This window comes from Ranitomeya imitator, chromosome 5, assembly GCF_032444005.1.
Source record: "Ranitomeya imitator isolate aRanImi1 chromosome 5, aRanImi1.pri, whole genome shotgun sequence".
In the NCBI taxonomy this organism is placed as follows: Eukaryota; Metazoa; Chordata; class Amphibia; order Anura; family Dendrobatidae; genus Ranitomeya; species Ranitomeya imitator.
Genome location: NC_091286.1, coordinates 124,589,405 through 124,612,616, shown reverse-complemented (window position 1 = coordinate 124,612,616; position 23,212 = coordinate 124,589,405). Strand labels below are relative to the sequence as shown.

General features: G+C 39.2%; 1 protein-coding gene across 2 annotated transcripts in view; it reads left to right on the top strand.

Moving 5' to 3' along the window:
* UTRN (utrophin) overlaps nt 1–19,967 on the top strand; it is a 930,516-nt gene extending 910,549 nt beyond the window's left edge. The window contains exons 75-77 of one of the 2 annotated variants that reach the window (XM_069769123.1): nt 2,413–2,499; nt 10,287–10,309; nt 15,455–19,967. In XM_069769123.1, coding sequence (XP_069625224.1) covers nt 2,413–2,499; nt 10,287–10,309; nt 15,455–15,463 — 119 coding nt within the window. In that variant the 3' untranslated portion in view covers nt 15,464–19,967. The remainder of the gene's footprint in view (nt 1–2,412; nt 2,500–10,286; nt 10,310–15,454) is intronic. The other variant, XM_069769124.1, reaches the window with a different exon arrangement.
* Nucleotides 19,968–23,212: the final 3,245 nt, after the last annotated feature.

Here is a 23,212-nt window from a genome sequence, read left to right as displayed (position 1 = left end):
ATGGAGGAATGGGCCAACATACCAACAACAGTGTGTGGCAACCTTGTGAAGACTTACAGAAAATGTTTGACCTCTGTCATTGCCAACAAAGGATATATTACAAAGTATTGAGATGAAATTTGGTTTCTGACCAAATACTTATTTTCCACCATAATATGCAAATAAAATGTTAAAAAAACAGACAATGTGATTTTCTGGATTTTTTTTTCTCAGTTTGTCTCCCATAGTTGAGGTCTACCTATGATGTAAATTACAGACACCTCTCATCTTTTTAAGTGGTGGAACTTGCACTATTGCTGACTGACTAAATACTTTTTTGCCCCACTGTATATGTATATATGTATATATGATGCCCCAGTGTATGATTGTCCCCCAATATAATTCTCCAAACATTAAAAAAATTTAATTATCACCTCTCATCGCTGGCTGCTGCTCTGCTCCGGACTCGTCAGCGGCATCGTCTTCCAGCTCTCTGAACTGTGATTGCTCAGGCAGAGGGCGCACAGATGTGACATCATCGCGCCCTCTGACCTGAACATCACAGTCATCAAACGCCGCCGCGGTGGAGTTGGGAGAGGTAAGTATCACAAGTGCTGGGACCCTGATCAAGCGGAGGGGCCCAACTATATAAAGAAACAGGAGAGCACTGCACATCAATTCAAACAGGAGAGTTCACCATGGGCTTGAAAAAGGACACAAAAGAAAACAAGAAAAGATCATGCCCATACAAATGGGAACACCTCACAATATATAAAAAATTCAATGCTTTATTGGTAGAAAATAACACACAGCACAAAGAACATTAAAATTGCATAAAAGACACCTATACAGAAACCATGCCCTATTATAGGGGCAATGATAGCTCAACCAATAGTCCCCCAAAGCATCTAGATACAAATAATGTACATAATATGCAATAAATGTGCAAAAGGTGTGCAAAAAATGGCTCCTAGATGATGTTCAATCTTAATATAGATAAGTCTACACCACAGTGGGCAGTTTTTACAGCAGTATCACAGTACCATATGAGTTTAAAGAGATTTTAGTAGCATACTAGTAGGAAATTGCAGTGAAAGAGTAGAGAAGCAAATAAATAAAGAGGGCTAAAGTAAAAGAATGCCCAATCCTTACGCTAGTATATCCTAACTTCCATGGTCCAAAGATTTAGAAGCGGGGCCAACATTGATGATGGGGGACAGGAGGTGTGGGATAGGATCCCACACGTATCGCCGCAGAAGGGGCGTCTTCCTCAGGGAAGAATAGCGGAGGGGCCCACTCACGAGTGTCTGCACTAGCACAGACATCGGGCCCCCATAGTGCGCAGGTGCCCCTGACTGCGAGTGGGCCCCCCGCCTGCTCAGGGCCCTGGCACTTGCCCGGGTACGCCGGGTGCTGACGCCGGCCCTGTCCCTTTTAATCCTTCTTCGGTTGCCTCAGTGAAGGCAAAATTGGCACTTTTTTTGGCAATGCTAGATATATGGAGACATGTGGGTCTCATTAATGGATATGCTAAAAAAAGTGTGTGAACACAGCCTAATATTTAGAAAAAGTATATTAGAAAAGTAGACTAACTTTCTATTTATAAAGCGAAAAAACTTTATGTTTAAAGTGGACAGCTTACGGTTTGCATTTTAACCTTTTCTTTACTAGATGGATCTGCAAGTGTAACCATTACAAAAAAATAATGAATTTATGCACAACACGCAGTGACTTATATTAGCGTTGGTGAATTAACAGTAAAACTCCATTTCTTACTGTTTCGCCTGACTTATCACAGATTCTGTATCCAGTCGCTGGCAGACGGGAGCTCGTTTATCCTGCTTGAAACATGTATTTTTAACAGTTTTGTAATGGACACATGACAGGTCTTCTTTGAGCAAAAAACTTGGCCAATATCTGTAGGCTTCATGGATCTAGATTAGGATATCCCATAGGGTTATATAATACTGTGCACGTAAAGCTTTTCACATAGAGCAACCTTTGATCTTCTTAATATTATTAATATGTTACAGCATTAAAGTAAAATGTAGAAATTAATGTAAAATGTTTTCTGATGTTTTTCTGATGATGGTCCTTTTCTGTTGCTATTGTGTTCTCCTCCATTCTTCCGTGAGTTCTTACAGATTATTCTCCTGTGAAGTGGAGCTGAGCAATTGGTTACATAGACATTTCTTACCCACCACTCCCGAGATCTAAATATTGTTCCTAAGCTCGATAGAATCATTTTAATTTTCCTCCGAGCAGCAATTATGAAGTGTGTGCTGGAGTGAATCTCATTGTGGATATTAGCCATGCATAGCAGACATTTCATTATTCACATAACCAGCCGCTGGGTCTCTGATAGACTTCAGTTTCTGGGTTTTTTTTACATCTGGTTTTTGACTCCTATTACTTTGATTAATGTATTCACAGATGATGTGTTGTCCCCACCGCATAACACCAGCACCGACCTAGCCGATGTGATGGAGCAAATAAACAGCACCTTTCCACTCAGCATCTGTAAGTGGTATATTTTATATATATCAGATGTAGCATTGGGCATAAAATCTTGTTTTTACTGTTACATTCCCATTGTAAATGCTGGTTTCATAGGAGGGAAATGGCAAATAGACTTCCATTTGTACCGTGATTTCACAAAACCTGAAATCTAGTATTTGAATACCATTTCATACATTATTATGTGGTTTAAATGAAATTTTGTTTAGGCCAGTTTCACAGGCACATAATAGGGGTGCAAGTCCAGCCCCAACCACAGATCTAATGACCCAGCCTATCATGATCACCGATCCATATGATGCTATTTGTTTGATAAGTGAGGCAAGGATTTTTCGCTGTAATACAGGGCCAAAGACACAAAAGAAAGCTATAACCATCCATGACGAGACACTTTATAGCACTTCTGCACTTGTAGTGGGTTAACAGTAGTAGCTTTGTTTATTTGTTAAGCAACGTAATTTAATATTTTAATCGGTTTTTAGGGCTATTTTTGATACATTTTTTATAGAAAGTATTGGTGGTACATTGTACAAGAGGGTACAAAGTATTTTAAAAAAATTTCTGTAGATTTTATTTAATTTTATATTGATAATTTATAGTATAATAAAATGTCAATATGCGTTCTCATGCTTACCTAGTAACCTAGTTATTTATTTTTTTGCATGGTCAGTCTAATCCCTGTCTCTTTTTTAACTCGGATTGTGGAATTGTCACAGCAACATCTAAACCGGTGCAAAGTTTGGGTTCTCACATTTTGTTTTGGTTGTTTGACGTATAGGGATTACATATTTTTTATTTTTTTTTTATATAATATGTCATGTCTCTCAGATGGTTATCAGACGTTCACACTTTACATTTCTGTTGGAGTTTACAACTGTGTCACTAAAAGTAGACAATATAAGTGGGAGGAAAAGTGTGCACACCAAAAAAAATCAATGATTGAAGCTTTCTTAAGTACATAATTCCACATAAGACACGCTGTGCACACATTTTTAAAGGGAACCTTACAGCTGATTAATGCTGCCCAATGCAGCATGAATCAGAGCCTGGCTGCACAATTGCAGCGAGGCATATTTTGAAGAACTGGCTGGGGACTATAAGGTGAGGGAAGACAAGTACAGCACTGCCCCTGGCCTGCTCCTCCCCACACTGCTCTTGGTCATAGACAGATTACTCCCTAAGCACAGGAGAGACCTGTCAATCACCTGGACCATTATGGAGACACGCCAGCTAGTGTCGGCTTTGGATTAGTGTTATGTCTCTTTAGGGAATGTGCACACGTCAGGATTTCTTGCAGAAATTTTCCTGACAAAAACCAGACATTTCTGCCAGAAATCCGCATGCGTTTGTTTCGCGTTTTTTCATGCGTTTTTGACGCGTTTTTTTGTGCGTTTTTTTCCAAATGCATAGAATAGCGGTAAAAACACAGAAAATCCGCAAAATTAATGAACATGCTACTTTTTTTACTGCGATGCGTTTTTTTCGCTGAAAAAAACGTATCATGTTCACAAAACATGCAGAATGCATTCTAAATGATAGGATTGCGTTTTTAATGAGTTTTTATAGCGTTTTTATCGCAAAAAAATGCAGAAAAAACGCGAAAAAACCTGAACGTGTGCACATACCCTTATAGTCCCTGGCTAACTTTTCAAATTCAACGCTAGAGCTTTTCAGAGAAAAATATACCTGGCTATGATCATGCAGCCAGGCTCTAATTCATGCTGCTGATGGTTAGGCAGCATGAATCAGCTGACAGCTTCCTTTTAAAATCACTAACAAAATGATCTAGGCCAGTCAAAAGTACGGTAAGTGAATTGGTGACATGATGCCTTTTTCCATAATAGGGTGTCTTATGAACAAAGATAAGGTTCCCAAAAATCATCATGTCATAACATGCAGCGGAATAACAGATGAGATGAGTAGAGTCTTAAATGATTCCATTCCAACAATAAATCAAAAGCAGTAAAGAAAAAAAACTGGAGAGACAATAAGCGCAAAAGGGTCACTTCTGAGTGGAAAATGTGGAGATAAAAGCGATTTATGCTCACTTAGAAATAGGCTGCTGCAGATCCTCAATTTGGAGAAACTTGTGAGGCTGGAAATAAGTGTGTAAATATCCACGCTGCCAATGGTCCACAAAAAAGTAGGAGACTCATTGTGGTTTGTCCTGATGAAAAAGTATGTTGACTTGGAAACGCATTGATGAATAAAATTACATTTCAACTATTCCGGTCTCCTTTCTGGAGCATTGGCAGCGCATATTTTTACTCACTTATTTCCAGTCTCGTAAGCCATAATTCAAACACATTATGGAGGGATTATATTCAGTAGTTCACAGAGACAGCACTACACAAGAGGTATAATAGATTATAAAGTGCAACAATATAGCTTAGAACCTGGACCTCGCTGAGTGAAGTAAAAAACTGATATTTCCAAAAGTGCTTTAGCAATCAGAGTCACCTGTTGGAAGAAGGAATCCTACAAGTCATTATTGACCCCTTAACGTGTCTTGCAGTATGACTTAGGATAAAAGCCACAGCAGAATCTCAATTTGCAGACACAGTGTTTTGAGGTAATGCCCCTCATCAGTGCAAAGTAAGAGAACTGATTAGGCTTTAACCCAAGTCATTTTGCAAGAATCGTTAATCAATATTGACTGGTAGGATCGCTGCTTCCAACAGATAGCACTATGATGTTCAAGTCCTCTTCCTTTCTGAAGAGGCAATTTGCATATTAATTTTCCCAGAGTAGCATTGCACGGCAAATAAGCCTTCTTACCTTGGCATGACAGAGACCGTGTATCACTTTCCAAAAGAAGAAACCTTACCCCTTAGACCTCAGTCCAGAGCCTCTCATCTAGCCAATTCGGTGCTCATACTTAGCACTGATGAGGGGTAACCTCCTGAAACACTGTGTCTGCAAATTGAGATTCTGATTTGGCTTTTATCCTAAGTCATATTGTAAGACTTGTTCAAGGGTTGATAATGACTTGTTGAGTTGCTGCTTCCAACAGGTGGTGCTATAGAGCTCAAGTCCTCTTCCTCTCTTAAGAGGCATGCCAGAGGTGCTATGTCACTCTCCACAAGGAGAAACGTTACATCTAAGCAATCAGAGTAAATACCAAATAATGCGATATCCATGTATTGGTATTGTAAATTGATGAGAGGCTCCCACCAAGACCACATACTATTCGGCATGCAGACCAGATGTGTGCATGTTCTACAGTTTTTTAACTATTGCATTCGTTAGAGCCCTAGTTAAAAGTAAAAAAAAGCCGCAAAGATATTACTGCACTGCCATGAAGATGCGCCCAATAATCACTTGACCAGATATGTGATGGCAGAGGCCATTATGTTCTAAAAATGGCGCAGAATTGGCTGTCAACATGTAATTATGGTTCTGCTGGTTTAATGCCCGATGATGCACTGTACATTTTTGGTAAATGCGTTTAACTGGTTAATATAAAGCAAACCTAGTATGTGAAGGAAAAACAGCAAAAAACGTTTTCAACTGAAATGTACTTAGCCAGTACAGAGGCATTGAAAGTCATCTCCTGCTCTCAAGTCTCCTTCCCAACTTATTCCAACAAACTAACAAACCATAAAGGACTAAAACACAGTCTTAAGTGAAGTTTGAAAAGCAGTAAAAAAAAAAAAACCTGACAGCCGTGACATTGAAAAATGAAGCTCGATAATCTCATATCTCCAGAGTAGAGACGACAAGGCAGGTTTGTGCTGTGAAATTTCTCAATAATAAGCGAGCGAAGAATAATATACTGTGCATCAGTGTGTTTATTAAAAAATGCAAAATAAATATGAATACCTCCCATATTACATTTCATTAGATGCGGCTGGCGGATCCACCATGAAAATAAAGAGCTAACTTTTCAGATGATGCCTTGTCGGAGATTACTCTGTATTGGAGATTATTGTGTTTGTGTCGAGACAACTGTCCCTATCTATTGTCTCTCCTGACAGGATGTATGATTTTTTTTTTTTTCATAGATTTCTGCAAAGGTCGCTGGGGTAAAGAGAATGAGATGGAGATACGCTGCACATTGAATAGTATTTATGCAATAGGAGCCTTTAAACACACAAAGTGACAAAAATACCAAATTTTCTTCTCAGTTATCCAGTGCTGTGCAGGCTTTCTCTTGAGAGACGTTAGAGGGCAACACAATGTGCCTACATGTCTCAGTGAATATAAATCTGCTTATATTATTTAATGGATGAGTGGCTCAGTGGATAAAGTACTTTACTTTTCACAACAGGCTTTTAACATTTGAATTTAACTTTTAGATTCTGTTGCCGCTATGTAAAACTGTTCCCTTTCTAGACACAGTCACACAAATTGATTCTTTTGTCTTTGGGTCACACATGACTTGTGTTTGCATTTTTGACACAGTATTACTACCAGGTACAGATATTTACAGCCAGGGACATTATTTTGCATTGTATCCGAAGAGTTTTTTTTACAAAATGGACTCTATAGATGAAACCCAACTGGCATTGAATTGGTGGGTCTCAAGAGCAATGTTTCTTTCAAGCCTTCGTATTACTGGGAGTTTGACACCTACGTGCCAAATTGGAGCAATCCAAAACAAATAAAAAAGTGCTGTCTGCCGTCAAATAATGTTCCCTAATTAGCTAGAGTAGTAATGAGATCTATCTGGTCGAGAGACGGGGATAGTGTCTGGAAAGGCTTGGTAGTCTAGGGCAGTGGACAGGTTACTATTGTTATTCCTCGTGGTCTAGGGCAGACTTGCGGTACATGCCCACGATCAGGAATTGCTGTGGTTTTGACTCTGTGTATTTATGCAGCGTCAAAACCACAGTGGACAGCTGTTAAAGCATAGTGGATGGGATTTCTAGAAATGTGTGTATGTGCACCTGCAGGTCACCCGTGGACACTGTGGACTGCCGCATGTCAATTTCTGTTGTGGAGACTAGATGTGAATAACTTTATACAGCAAAAACCTTTCTATGAAATCATTGACAATACCTTTACATAAGTTGCAAAAATTAATGTACCATTTAGCTGTTTCTTGTGTGTATTGTATGGAATTAGGGTACCGTCACACAGTGGCATTTTGATCGCTACGACGGCACGATTTGTGATGTTCCAGCAATATATCCGTGACGTTCCAGCGATCTCGCTGTGTCTGACACGCTCCTGCGATCAGGGACCCCGCTGAGAATCGTACGTCATAGCAGATCGTTTGAAACTTTCTTTTGTCGTCTACTGTCCCACTGTGGCGGCATGATCGCAGGGTGTAACAAAGGTGTGCACGATATTGTATACGATGTGCGCATAGTAACCAACGGCTTCTACATCGCACATACGTCATGAAATTATCGCTCCAGCGTCGTACATTGCAAAGTGTGACAGCAGTCTACGACGCTGGAGCGATATTGTTACGATGCTGGAGCGTCACGGATCGTGCCGTCGTAACGATCAAAATGCCACTGTGTGACGGTACCCTTACATTACATTTTTCCATTACTGAGGAATCAGCATTTGATTTGATATGCAATTGAGGTTGAAGAGCTACTGTAGATCTGAAGCCTCTGTCACTCCAGCTTTTTTTCCTGTCCAGCGCCGCATCCTCCTTCTTAACTGATGACTCTTCTGCCTGAAGTCTCACCATGTAGAGGCTGTAAGATTGTGAAAGATCTCAATACACACATAACTCAGCCAAAGACATGAGCTGGAGCACATACTAGTATAAGTGCAATGTGTTAGCACACGTTCACACTACGGCCACCAACAAACACAATCTAGGGAAATATCAAAATCAGCAAATATTTTGCAGTAGGTAAATAGTAGTAGTTCATGTAAATAGCATAGAGTACTTGGTTAATACTATTTTGATAAAAATAGGTGTAAAAGACATCCCTATTCAACAAGGTTTACCCAATCCGGGAAGGTTCCGTCTCTGGGGATTTACCTTTCTAAATGCCAAAAGATTTCAATAAATGGGGAAGAGCTTACTGCACAAATGTATTTCAGTCCCTCTATAGATGCGCCAAATTCATTAAATGGCATGCAACTCTTAATGAAATATGTGCGTTGTACTCCAGCGAGCCCATGCGCAGTGCCAGTCTTAATGCACCACTCCAGTGTTTTATCTATTTCACTGCTGGTGTGGTGCCACTAATTTAAGTTTTCTGCGTCTAGTCTTATACTTACAAGCCGCCGGTTTCAGCTCTTCCCAGCATTGCTCCAATCCCATGCCACCATCTTGCAATTGCAACTTCTGACTGACTGGAAGTCAGAGGTAACTGTCACAAGCTCTCAATGTAAGTCTATGAAAGCCTTGTTCTGTCTCTCATAGACTTACGTTAAGTAGTGACTTCTGGAGCAAACCCTGGAGTGATCGGGCTTGTCACAAACTGCAGGAGACTGATTGGAGCGACACCTTTAAAATGAAGACGGCTAGTAAGTATGAGACTACATTAGAAGCACCACTCCAGCTCTGCAATACAAAAAAAATCCCCGCTGGAGTGGTGCTTTAATGAATTGTCCTCTTAGATCTGCTTAGGAGCTGTATTCACAGAACAGTAGGCTATTTTAATTTATTTTTAAGCAAGGCTTTCAAAAATGCTGTATTTTTCATTTTTGGATGCAATAAAACAATATAAAATGGTTGTTTCAATGCGTCTAAAGGTACCGTCACACTCAGCAACTTTGCAAAGAGAACGACAACGATCCGTGACGTTGCAGCGTCCTGGATAGCGATCTCGTTGTGTTTGACACGCAGCAGCGATCTGGATCCCGCTGTGACATCGTTGGTCGTAGCTAGAAGTCCGGAACTTTATTTGGTCGTCAGGTCGGCGTGATTCCTCATGTTTGACATCAAAAGCAACAACGCCAGCAACGTTTTACATGGAGCTAACAACCAGCGAGAATGATAAGTGAGTCGCCGTTACGTCACTGGATCGCTCCTGCATCGTTCTGGTGTTGCCGTGTTTGACGTCTCTACAGCGACCTAAACAGCGACGCTGCAGCGATCGGCTCCTTGTCTACATCGCTGCAGCGTCGCTGATTGAGACGGTACCTTTACACAAAATCTACGTTGATTTATTCCACATCTTCAGTAAATCAAGAAAAAAAAGTTATAGTTAAATCCATTTCTGCTGTACCGTTCTCCATTTCATTTTATGTATTGGTGCATATGGACATCACAATTTATGGTAGGCTCATTTGTGTTTGTTATATGGCTGGGTAGTGTCTATAGCTGATTGACATTTGTCAGAGTAGACTCTTAATGTTACATCTTTTATATGAAAGGTTCCGCCATCTTCGATTAGCTGAGATGCATTTCAATATTACTTTTTTTATTACGCATTGTACATCCCTCTGCCTGTCTGCTAAGATGTACTAGGAAGGGCTTCCACACTACACCACATACATTTCATCATCTGAAAGGTTCTGCCCTTCTGTAGGGGACCTACAAAGGCTTAGGAGGATCTTCTAGATTAGCTCCGAGCCAGGACTGGTCCGAGTAAATGTCAGGTTTGCCATCAGCGAGTGAAATTTATTTTTTCCCCTTTGAAATCACTTACACTATGAGATTGTCTGTATTGTTTGACTCTATACAGAAAACAAGTCGGTAATTGCAGAATTATGTGCTGCTAGCTTAATCAGTTCTCTAAGAAGTAAGCTGCAGGCTTTTCTGTGGTCTTATTCTCGTTTTCAAAGCTGCCAAACCTGCTGTTTACTACATGCTCAATCTCTAATATTTTGCTTTATCGCTGAACACTAATGGATTTTTCTTTTAATATTTGCAGCAAGTGTTTCTGGAAGACAGCAGGTACGATTCATTTCCAATTTACCAACCATGCAATAAAAGGCTTATATAAAGTAAAATATTTTACTCTCCGTCTTAAGCAAATATTGAGGATTTTCTCATATTTAGTTTATCAGTATCTCCTTCTAAGCAGGGATTGACATATCACATTCAACTGCACAGGGGCCCTTACGAGTCACAATGCTTGTAACAATCAGGACACTGCTGTGATCCTTCTGTTTTTTCCTAAATTTCCATGGGACAACTAAGGGCATTGGGGCAGGGCACTACCAGTATCTGTCTTTGCTCTGTAGATGCTTTCATATATGTTAAAAATAAAAAAAGATTTGCTTTTTCTAAAAAATGTGATCTTTCTCAGGATTCAAACTCACAAACTGTAGCATTGCAGATTGCAGATAGGAGGATTTTATATATAATATGGACATATCTGAGTATTGGGTTAATCACAAGAACTCATACAATAACAGTGAGCAGTTTATCTATGGTGATCCCAAAAAAGCAGATAAATTGGCATGATTGTTTTTCTCTATTAAACCAAGTTATAAAGCTTACATAGATGTTTGGAAAAGGTATGACTGTTACAACTACAAATGGTTAGAGTAGAAACAACTCCCACTTAAAGGGAATCTATCAGTAGGATCAACCCTCCTAAGCCATCTATATGGGCATGTAGGTCATAGGAAGCTGAATATAGTGATACATTGATATATGTGATTTGATGTCTTATTCCAGAGAAATCTACATTTTTCTTATATGTTTACTCTTCCAGGCTCTGGGTAGGACATTGCCTGGAAGATAACTCTGCCTCCAGAGCTTATTATAAATAAAAGGGGATTTATCAATGTGAGACAAGTAACTAACACAAAACAGAAGGAATTAAATTTGTCTTCTTGCAAACTCATGTTTTGCTTCACTCTGAGCTTTGCTGTATTGTAACAATATTGCGGCCCTGTCTGCCTGTGAGATAGAAGCTGAAGCCGAGAGGAACCTGCATGTGTCCGGTATAATCACACACAGCTCTGCAGTCAGATCAGGAGAGCAGAGAGCGGCCATTACACATCACACTGGTAATCATTACACATCAGACTGGTAACTCCCGCATTCATGTAAAATAAGCTCTGGAGGCAGAGTTATCTCCAGGCACCATCCTCCCCACAGCCTGGACGAGGTCATTTATATAAAGTAATAAAAGATGATTTCTCAACAATAATCTGATATGAGGCACACATACTGTATAGGACTTTGTCAGTATTCTATAACTTGTATACTATATTAATAGTTTAGATAGGTCAACTGTGGTGACAGGTTCCCTAAACGTTTCTGGGATTCATTTTCTGTTGGTGAGAACAGAAGAAATACAGAGACATGTAATTTCCAACAATCACAATGGGCTTACTGGAGTGTTCATTTATTTTATAGCTTTCATGAATATAAGCTTTCTGTACATGAATTTAGGCAAGCCTGAAGACATTATCCCTCTTCCTTATTCTAACAGAATGAACAAAAATAAATCAGGTTATTTAAACCATTAAAGACCAGGAGTATTTCTGGTTTTGTGTTTCCATTTTTTGCTCCCCTTCTTCCCACGGCCATAACTTTTTTATTTTTCCATCAATATGGCCATGTAAGGGCTTGTTTTTTGAGGGACGAGTTGTACTTTTGAATGGCACCATTGATTTTACCATTTTGTGTACCGGAAAATAGGGAAAAAATTCCAAATGTGTTAAAATTGCAAAAAAAAGTGCAATTCCACAAGTGTTTTTTTGATTTTTTTTTTACCATGTTCACTAAATGCTAACCCTGACCTGCCATTATGATTCTCCAGGTCATTACGAGTTCACGGACACCAAACATGTCTAGGTTCTTTTTAAAGTGGTGAAAAAAAAAGCAAAGTTTGTGAAAAAAAAAATATTTCCATTTTCCGAGACCCATAGCGTCTCTATTTTTGGGGGATCTGGGGCCGGGCGAGGGTTTATTTTTTGGATGCAGATTTGTCGTTTTTATTGATATCATATTGGTGTGTATACAATCTTTTAATCACCCGTTATGGCATTTTTTTGCAATGTTGCGGCAACCAAAAAAACGTAATTCTGGTGTTTTGATTTTTTTTTCCTGCTATGCCGTTTACCGATTGGATTAATTCATTTTATATATTGATAGATTGGGTGATTTCGAACGAAGCAATACCAAATATGTGTATATTTGGTTTTTTTGTTTTATATTGAATGGGGCAAATGGGGGGTGATTTGAACTTTTATATTTTTTAATTTTTTAAATATTTTTAAACACTTTTTTTTAACTTTTTACTTACTTCAATAGTCAACATAGGAAACTAGAAGCTGTGATCATCCAACGCTTGTGCTACAAACTGAAGCCCTGCTCTGTGTAGCAGAAATGCTCACTTACTATGAGCGCCGACCCATCGGCAACCTGTGGTCATGTGACACGGGCGCTGATGGGCGGGGGTTAATGATGCACTTCCTGCGAATGCATGTTAAATGCCCCTGTCAGTGTGAGTTAGACAGAGGCATTTAACATGTTAACAGCTGTGGGTGGATCGCGATTCCACCCGCGTAGGTTATGGGCACATGACAGCTGATCAAACAGGCTCATTACTGGAGCCCACACCAAACAGGGGGAGTCATCCAATGTCGGATATATCCTTCATTGGACGTTAAGGGGTTAAACAAGTTTATCACAAAAATCTTATTGTGTATGAGCATGTGTTCTGTTTATATGCATATTTAATATATGTTTATGTATAATGTATTGGCATATGCATAATTTATATGTGTATGTCTAATGTGAATATCAGAGTTAGTGGAAATCGATTTGCAGAACCCACTCCATCAGACAGATCATTAATCTATGGCTGTTGGATGGAACCCGCGTGAACTGTCTTGTACCTGATGGCACCCCTGCCACTTCCTGCGCAATATCATCATTGCGGCGTGACATTTCAAAATGAACATGTTAAAATATTTTCCTAGTGTTATTGACAGTATAAATACCTAAGTTTCAATAAGATATTGTAGAAGCTATTGGGGTAATAGAATCTCACAGAAAATACAATAATCAAGGAGTTATTAATTTAACAGTCTCACAGAATAAACCCCCAAAATACTAAAAATATCTTTATTAACCAATTACTTTAAAAACATAGTGCATGCAAAACCATCACCAAATAATAGACACTTGAAAATAGAAAACGAACCTAGGGAGGTGCCTATCCCTAATAGCCTATCACTTGTCAGTACCCTACCTGCCAGCGGAGGTTGGCACCCTAAACCTGTGCAGTGGCGCCCCCGTTCACCATCGACTGTCCCTCCTGATCTATTAGACCCTATTCAGGAAGGGAAAAGAAAAATGTATGTGTGTGGTTTTGAGAAGATGGTTTAGGTGTATAAATAGACACTGTCCCTCAAGTAATTGGTTAATAAAGATATTTTTAGTATATTTTTTTTTTCTGTGAGAAAGCTATTGGGGTACAAAGGTAGGAATCAAATACCTAGGGGCAGCACGGTGTCTCAATTATGGAATGCTTTTTGAATGAATATTTTTGTATTCGCTAATTGTAAGGAGACATTTTTAATGTTCAAAAACCAAATATTTCCAATATTTGCATCTAATAAGTGTCGTATGATGCCTCCGCTTGTTCAACGCCAGAAATCCAACTCCAGTCTGGCACTGGAATGAGATTTCTGGCACAAGGAACACTACAGCTTGTCATGAATTAGAAGAGCTGTTCTGTCACACTCCTCTGTGCCACTGCTCTACCCATTTTATCAGAGCTAGGAGTAACTGGTATTAAAGTGCCAAAAGTCACAACATTTTGGTGCAACTATGAGTTACGCCTACATTTTTGTAAATTTTCAAATATCTTAACACAATAATTTTGGCGTGAAAGCTTTAATAGGCCCAATGCTTTCAATGTACCATATTGGTTTTGGAAACAGTTAGCGACCATAAATGAACACTAAACATTAGTGATGAGCGAATATACTCATTACTCGAGATTTCTCGAGCATGCTCGGGGGTCCTCCAAGTATTTTTTAGTGCTCGGTAATGGATAACACAGTGGCTCAGAGGTTAGTACCAGTGTTCCATAGAATTACTCTCACTCCTAAGTTTCTATCAAATTGTGTTTATCCTGACACCCTTTCTCAAATTATGACCGGTCTACCGTTCTGCTACTGGGCACTGTGTCTAAAACCAGTGTTACTACGCAACAAAAATCGGCAAACTTTAAACTTTTTATGCCATAAACCTGTGCAAATGTATATGTACAGTGGTGTAGGTGCATTAAGAGACATATTGATGGGTGACTTGCCCTGTCTGCAGCGCTGCTGCAGTCCTCTTTTCACTACTATGACTGCAATGCCAACTTACTGACCCAGTGTCAGCCGACAAGTCGGGATTGCAGTCATGTGAGTGAGAAAAGGACATGTGGTGGTGATCAGCGAATGTACTGTATATGCACATTTACACTTCATTGCATATACATTTACAAAGGTTTAAAGCATGAAAAGTTTTATGGGAGCGTGGGAATATCGGAGGCTGCTAGAACAGTATATGTGACCCCCCTCCAAAAGCTTATCATAGACTCCCATATATATATATATATATATATATATATACACCTCTAACAATCCACCAGTAATTGTGTGAAATGTGTTAGCTTAGTCCCATACATGCAATCTAATAAACAGTAATAACTGTTCTTAAGGTGGCAGCAGGCTTTTTTATCTACCAATTCCTTTTGCTGATTTTGCTGATACACAAGTTTGAAGTATTGTATGTAGTGAAGAGCGAGTGTGCTCGTTACTCGAGTTTTCCAAGCATGCTCAGGTGATCTCCGAGTATTTTGGGCGTGCTCGTAGATTATGTTTGTGTCGCCCCAGCTGCATGATTTGAACCTGAACACATGCAGGGATTGCCTGTTTGTTAGGGAATCCCCACATGTATTCAGGTTGTTTAGCAGCCGCAAATCATGCAGCTGTGGGGACTCAAACATAATCTACGAGTACGCCCAAAATATTCGGAGAACACCCGAGCATGCTCGGAAAACTCGAATAACGAGCACACTCGCTCATCACTAATTGTATGTCCACTTATAATTTTTGATATATTTTATATTGTTCCTTCCAGGCAATGTGAATAACCCATCTACAAAAAGATCTGTTTGTTGATACAGAATCCCTTCTTACAACAGCCAATCACAAATTCTATTCTAGAAGATTTGCCTAGAACTGGAGAGCATTCTGTGTGTCCTACTCAAGGCGTATGACACTGAATACCCAAAGATGAAGATGTGTTTTTTCATACTGTCTGTCCTTGATATTTCTTCTCTTTCTATGCAAATGTAAATTAAATGATCTGTGGAGTATTTGGTATTTAGGCATATATATGTCATTTGTATAAATACATATAAACAATATTAAGACAAGGCAAAGGGAGTTTTTTTGTAAATTGAACCCAGTCTGTAGTGTAATTGATACACTACACATTCCCTGAATACATGTGGCAGCTCAGCTGAATGGTCAAACCCATTGTACTGCTTATAAATCGCCAGTGTATCGGTTGGCTAACATTTCAATTTTCTGTGTTTCATGATAAGATCATTATATCACTGGCACCATGTTTAGCATCTAATATGATAAGCAAACCTGGCTTATATTCATCAGAGTGTTACATTTATCTGACTCCTTCACACACTTAGGTGAACATGTTCTCCAGGGTTGGACCAAGGTTCAAGGGGCCAATTCTACATCTGATCAAGACATGTGCAAGTCCTCTTTTAATTGCACTGTAAACTTTTGATTCATCATCAAAAAGGGTTAATAGTTTCTTGTGAATCAAACTATAGGCCCTTTGCAGTAGGATCCAAATGAGATTGTCAACACACTATTGCGTCAAGAGTCTAGTTCCACGAGAGGAGGCATTGATGTTCTTGCAAGGCACTACTACTTTGGTAACCTCTATATAATATTCTGCTAACAGTTGAATTTGATTTTGCACTTTCATAAATGCCACATATTATAGCAGCTATATTCTGTGGTCCAGTTTCAGATAGAAGAAAGCAAAGCCTTTAATACGTATACCACTTAATATTAGCCACTAATGTCTGTGCTTGTTATAACTAAGTGAAATGCAACTTGATGAGATGTTCATCAGAAATGAACTGTAATACTCTAAACACTCAGATCTAGTCACTGGAGCTATATTTATTCTAGCAGTAGGCTGTTTTACAATATGGGGGATGTACAAATCCAGCAGAATGCAGATTCGTTGCCAACTTTATATAAGCTTTAGTCTATAGATAATTAATTTTGACACTAATCAAACTCTATGGAACAGTTCATGCCAAGTGTAGAAAATTAGCATGTGCTCCGAGCATATTTCATTGCAGAGTCATGAGATGTATTTTCTCATAATAGATACATTTTTAGGAAGGATGTTTGCTTTTATATTTTAGTTAATTATGTAATATGCCTAATTAAAGTTAGCAATGAAATATTTTCATCTTATGCCCCACTTTCAGTTGCTTTATTTACCAGTTAGGTATTAAGATGGATTTTTCCTGCTTAACAAAGTGGGTGCTAAGGTTCAGTAGATTTTATTAAGATAGATATACCTAAAACACTTGGGGTCCATTCTGCTTTTCATTACATATACCACGTATTACTTAGCAGCTTAATTTTTCACCATTCTGAATGGTGTGCTGGAGCTTTGACCAGTTGGATGCCCTGCTAAATATGGCTTAAACATTGGCGAAATGCATTGTTCCCAGAAAACACATCATTCAAGGTCTTGAGCACTTTGGTTTATGACCTTAATATTTGAGAGTTGACAGGGTAGCAGTTCCACTAATAAAACGGTGAGTAGATAAAAGTTCAGATCCTATTTTTATATGAACCAAATATTTTGAGCTTTGTTATAACTCCCAATAAGTGGTTTATTTTTTTCAGTTTTTGGGGAAGGTTGGCATATCAAATATTTTTCTAGCAAAGACTTAAAGGATATGGGACAACTTTGCACTAATTTTTATTTTTACTGTTTGTTTGGTTCCAAAATGCAAAAGTTCATTAAATATTTCTAACTATTTTGCTGATGTAGAGTCTGTGCAACTCCTTCAAGTATCTAACTGGCATGCCTAGAGTGTAAACACGGAACATCTAAGTCTTTAGAAAGGGCAGCTCACAGCTCCATGAAATTATATGGAAAGAGAGCATACATGTCAACGCGTTACATTCATTTCAATATCAGTGTACAAAGGAAAGAAAAACCATGGAAAACTTTTTAAGTAGAGGAAAGAATAATTACATACTCTTTAGCATAATTGTTTGTCAGCACAAGGAGGTAGAGATACCTCATGGACCACAGATGGAGAAAGCTGACCGGGAATGAAACTGTCCTGATACAATACAACTAGTGCAATCAGCAGCAAAATTATCATAACAGAATTTGGAGGAAAATTCCTACAAGGGGAAAAATTGAAATTAGGGACAGGTTGCAAGTTAAATTGGATTCTTTCTAAATGAAAGAATTAAGGAAAGGAGCTCACATCCTGAAATCTAGTGCAACAATGTCCATATCCTTTATATTGACCTATAATTCAGTGCCTGAAAAACAGTATAACATAGTAGTTCCATAATCCCTTAATATATGAAAACATTCCTCCATTTTTTTTACATTGAATCAACATTTAGGTGCCATGTAGAAATGAGCAGAGGATTGAATTTGTATTGAATTTCCTGAACATTGCAAAAAGTAATAAATAATCGTACCCAATACAACTGAAGCATCGGAGAGTGGGATAATGTCATTTTGCGTTGCCACATTGCCCTCCCCATGATGCCCTACAGCTATGACCTCTACTGCATTTTCTTACCTTGTACGGTGGTGGTCAGTACCTGGGCCAACATCGTTCAGAGGTTCTCAGTGGAGCACAGTTTAACAGCAGGGTCACTTTCTTTCTCCAGAGTCACTGGGTAAGTCTCTCTCATGTAGTGTGTAAGCTTCTATAGTCAGCATTATGTTCTGTTTCACCTGTAGAGTGTAAGCTTTTATGGTGAGAAAAGTCCTCTTGGTCTCTCCTGTAGAGTGTATGCTCTTATAATCAGCAGGCCTATCACTTTTTTTCTTGTGGAGAGCAGGCTCTTATGGTCAGAAGGGTCATATCTCGTCTGTTGAGTATAAGCTCTTATGATCTCTCTTCTGCCCCACATTTCCAACCACTTACTAGATTTCCAGTATTGAGACTCGTGCAAATTTATTCGCTGTAAAAAAAACTGGGGGGGAAATTTCAGCAAAATCGACGACTTCAAGTTTCATAAGACCCGCTCATTTCTAGTGCCAGAATAGCTGAACAACACACCCACATTAAACCATATACAGACGTAAAATTTACCAAAGATGCATAAATGCATAAGACGTCCAGGTACTGCATATAGAAGCATGCTCATTAAAACCTGAAAAGATGCCAAGAATAAAGCGGACCTGTGATAAATTAGATGTCACCATAAGCTGAAGTCCTATATACATATGGCCACTTGCACCAATTTCAGCTCCTTGTAAAACTGTGAAGTTTTTTTAATCTTCGCAAATCCTTACATTCATCAACAAAGGTTAAACTTGATGTTTGTCCAAAGATAGAATTAACTTCTTGTTTGTTATTTTGGGGAAGGGACGTACTATTAGAGCCACTGAAATGAAGGAATGATTTCACTATTGGTTAAAAAAGACTCAAACTAATTAACCAAAAATGCCAAATCTACTTTGCTTTGAAACATGGAGAACTGTATTTTGTGTAAATAGAGTTTTGGTATAAAAAATAACTTGGAGACCTCATTCTAGGTGAGATTTTAGTTGGCATTGTATGATAAAAAAAAGTTGACTAAAATGAAGGAAAGTCACTATATTTATATGTGTTCCCTGTATGAAGTAGCTTGCCATCCTGTATCTTTTGCTTCTATGAATAAAATCCTAATAGTAATAAGGTGACTTTATTGTCCAGCATCTCTGGACAACAGTCCAAAATTTTCATTAGGTCGAAGCTGCTGCCCTACACAAAATTCTGCTTTCACTCTAGCACAATATACCATAGGATCAGAATAATTTTTTAACTGCAAAAGAGAGGTCTATATTTTTAGGAGAAAAAGATTTGAATGGGGGAGGGTTTACGCCTTTAGGACATGGTGAACTGTATTTTTCTTGGACAAGATGATGGTCCATTAGACTTTTTAAGATAGAAAAAAAAGTACAAAAAAGCTACATTACAAAAAGTGAAAGCCATGTTCACCTTTCTACCTCAGCCCCATTAGCCTTTATCACTAGCTCTAGACACAGTTTCCTGATAGCTGCAGTGGTCACATGGATATATTAAGGGAGCAGATTGCAGGGGTAGATATTTCAATGTTTTTTCTCTTTTCTTCTGCTCCCTTGTAAACCTTTCATAAATATGATATTGTACACAGCATTTCTGTTTGCATATAACTATGACAATACTCCAGATATATATGTGTATATATATATATATATGGTTCTTTGTTCTTTCACACTTTGTGATAATATTATGTGCTGATATCCACTATACCGCCTGCTGTGACAACATACTGAAAACCAGTCTGTTGTATGCTCAATAAACTGCCTTTTTAACACAGGAGTGATTCAGTCATTTCACAATATTACAGAAATGCTCTGTAGGTTTTGTTTTTGGAAAGCGGTCAAACGTTTGGAAAAGGTAAGACGTCCTACCTCAATATGCCTCAAATCCCTGAGCACACAGATAAAATGTGTTATTTAATTCATAATACATCAAACTCCATAGCGCTTTGGTTGTGCAAGAAACTGCAGAAATATAATCATTTTGAAGAATCTTTTCTCCATTGAATTCTGGTCTCTGGTTACTTGGTTTGGGAGAAAAATATATTACGGAAATGTTTCTATTAAATTTGAACATGTTTTTTTTTAACTTCAATTCCCCGTGAACAATGTCAACGAAGGCTATTATGCTCCTTCACCTTCATGTGAAATCTCAAAGGTAAATAATCCGGTAATAGCTGTTTACAAAAACATCCTTCATTTACATTTTTAATACTTTTTTGGTAACCTATGTATGTAGCAAAAGCTTAAAATAAGGTTGTTAGCTATTTACTTTCCTGTTATTCTACCGAAAATTAGAGATGTAAAACTGAGTCATAAAATACCAAAATTAGGGTTAAAGTGTACGACCACTAACATCTAACTGTAACTATATGAGTGGTCGTAACCATGGATACCTAAGTTCCCACAATGTGCTGCATCTGGGGAAAGTGAAATAGTGAATCAGAATAACATTTCTAATTGGAGGTATTTGTTATTATTACCCCTATTACATATTGTGATAGGATCTTGGAGATGAGAATGCCCCTTAAAGTGTAAAAGATTATTGTAATAATAGCTTCTGTATTATTTGGAGAAGTGGTCTTGGAGGAAGTTTAGATATCATTCTTTATTCATGGCAGTGTTCTAAGGCAAAATTAAAACTATGATGGAGTCCACTCCCTTGGGTGAAAAGCCAGCCTACGCATTAATGGCCTCTGGATGCTTTACTGTTAGCATGACACAGGATTCATGGTGTTAACAGGTATGTGGATGCAACAGTGCAGAGAATATAGAGACAGTGGTACTTAAACCAACAACTATTTATTTGATTAAACAAGGAAAATACAGCAATTTGGATAAACAAGATATTAACAAAATACTACTTAAGGTACCTTCACACTGAACGATATCGCTAGCGATCCGTGATGTTGCAGCGTCCTGGATAGCGATATCGTTCAGTTTGACAGGCAGCAGCTTTATTTCGTCGCTGGACTCCCCGCAGACATCGCTGAATCGGCGTATGTGACGCCGATTCAGCAATGTCTTCACTGGTAACCAGGGTAAACATCGGGTAACTAAGCGCAGGGCCGCGCTTAGTAACCCGATGTTTACCCTGGTTACCAGCGTAAACATAAAAAAAACAAACACTACATACTTACCTTCCGGTGTCTGTCCTCCGACGCTGTGCTTCTCTGCACTGTGTAAGCGCCGGCCGGAAAGCAGAGCACAGCGGTGACGTCACCGCTGTGCTTTCCGGCTGGCGCTCACAGTCAGTGCAGAGAAGCACAGCGCCGGGGGACGGACACCGGAATGTAAGTATGTAGTGTTTGGGGGTTTTTTTACGTTTACGCTGGTAACCAGTGTAAACATCGGGTTACTAAGTGCGGCCCTGCGCTTAGTAACCCGATGTTTACCCTGGTTACCAGGGGACCAGCATCGTTGGTCGCTGGAGAGCTGTCACACAACCAAACAGTGACGCTTCAGCGATCGGGATCGTTGTCTGGATCGCTGCAGCGTCGCTAAATGTGACGGTACCTTTACACAATATTGCTCTTTTATTACAATTAAGCAGTTGTTGTCATCAGCGATGTCTTAATCCTAATACTAAATATAGCCTGGAGGGGTCCCCAAATATTAAAACATAACCTTTAATCAATTATTAAAAGGACAAATATCACAAACAAACCAAATAAAGTGCTCGTGCAAGCCAGTGCTCATTAAAAATGGTTTGGTTTCACCACTGTTGACGGACAAAAGATCCCGGCCTCATTCCGGAAGTACCTCGCCGAGAGATGGATCCACACAAGAAAACGGGAAATATATATGGGGAGAGAGACATCAGCGGTATGTAATAATTTCCTAGACTCCCTGTCGTGCCCCAGTATTGCTCCTGTCATAACAAGGACAGGCCCCAAGTGGACCCTATAGTGATACTGTACCTCCAATCATATGGGGCTAAATACTCCCTACGCATTTCTTCCCCAATGGTGGGGATTCATCAGGGGAGTTAATATAAAGATTTGGGAAGTGTGAAAAAACTAATCCTGCCCGTAAGTCAAAAAAGGCCCCGCATTGGCAAGGTGCCAGGTCAGAGAAAGTGACTCCCCATGTCACTGTCAAGATGACACTCAACCTTGTGTCCTCTGTTTCTTACTACACCATCATCTACTACACCAGTAGCCCTAGGGACCCAGCTTCATCTGTGGGAAGCCACACCATCCCAGCTGCCATAACATCACCCCAGAGGACCCCTTTAAGCAGCGTCTGTCATCCCTGACCGAATACCACAGGTGGCATCACAAACTTTTACTATTTCACACACCCTTAAAAGACCGTCCCTTTTACATAGGCGCCCCGTGTCACCACTGCCATGACACATCCCTTTAAGGACCAGACCCGATAACCGAGTACCCCACGGCCCTTGCGGGCATTCCATAGACTCCTCCCCCTGACTGCCCTCCTAGGCCTTTTATAATTATTAACTGTGCCACAGCTGTCACCCTGACATTGTCTCCTCTAATCTCTCCCCTTCAATAACCATGTATTTAGTTTTGAAGTTCCTGATTATGCAGCTCTTGCTACTTTCTCTTGTCCTTCAATAATATTTAACCAGTAGATGGCGGTGCCTGCTTGTAGACATCCCGTTAGGTCTCACACTGTGGGAATCTCTCATATGTCCACCTCCTTACAATGATAGTACTCACATTTGCTTCTCCAAACAATCATTCCTACACATGTCCCAAACAGTCTGAAGGGGGATTCAGCAGAGAAAATAACTTTACCTCAGTCCTCTGTAGTACATTCCCTGTAAAATTATTTTCTCTCTTGAAGCACCCTTCAGACAGTATGGGACATCTGTAAGAAAGATTGTTCAAAGAGGAAATTTGAGCTCTAACTTGATTCTTGTGTCATGTAAACAGTAAAGCATCTTGAGACCATTTACTTGTGGAGTTGCTTTTCATCCAAGGTGGTTGTCTCATTCACAATAAATAAAGACTAGTATCTAAACACCCTGCAAGATGAACTTCTCCCAACAACCCA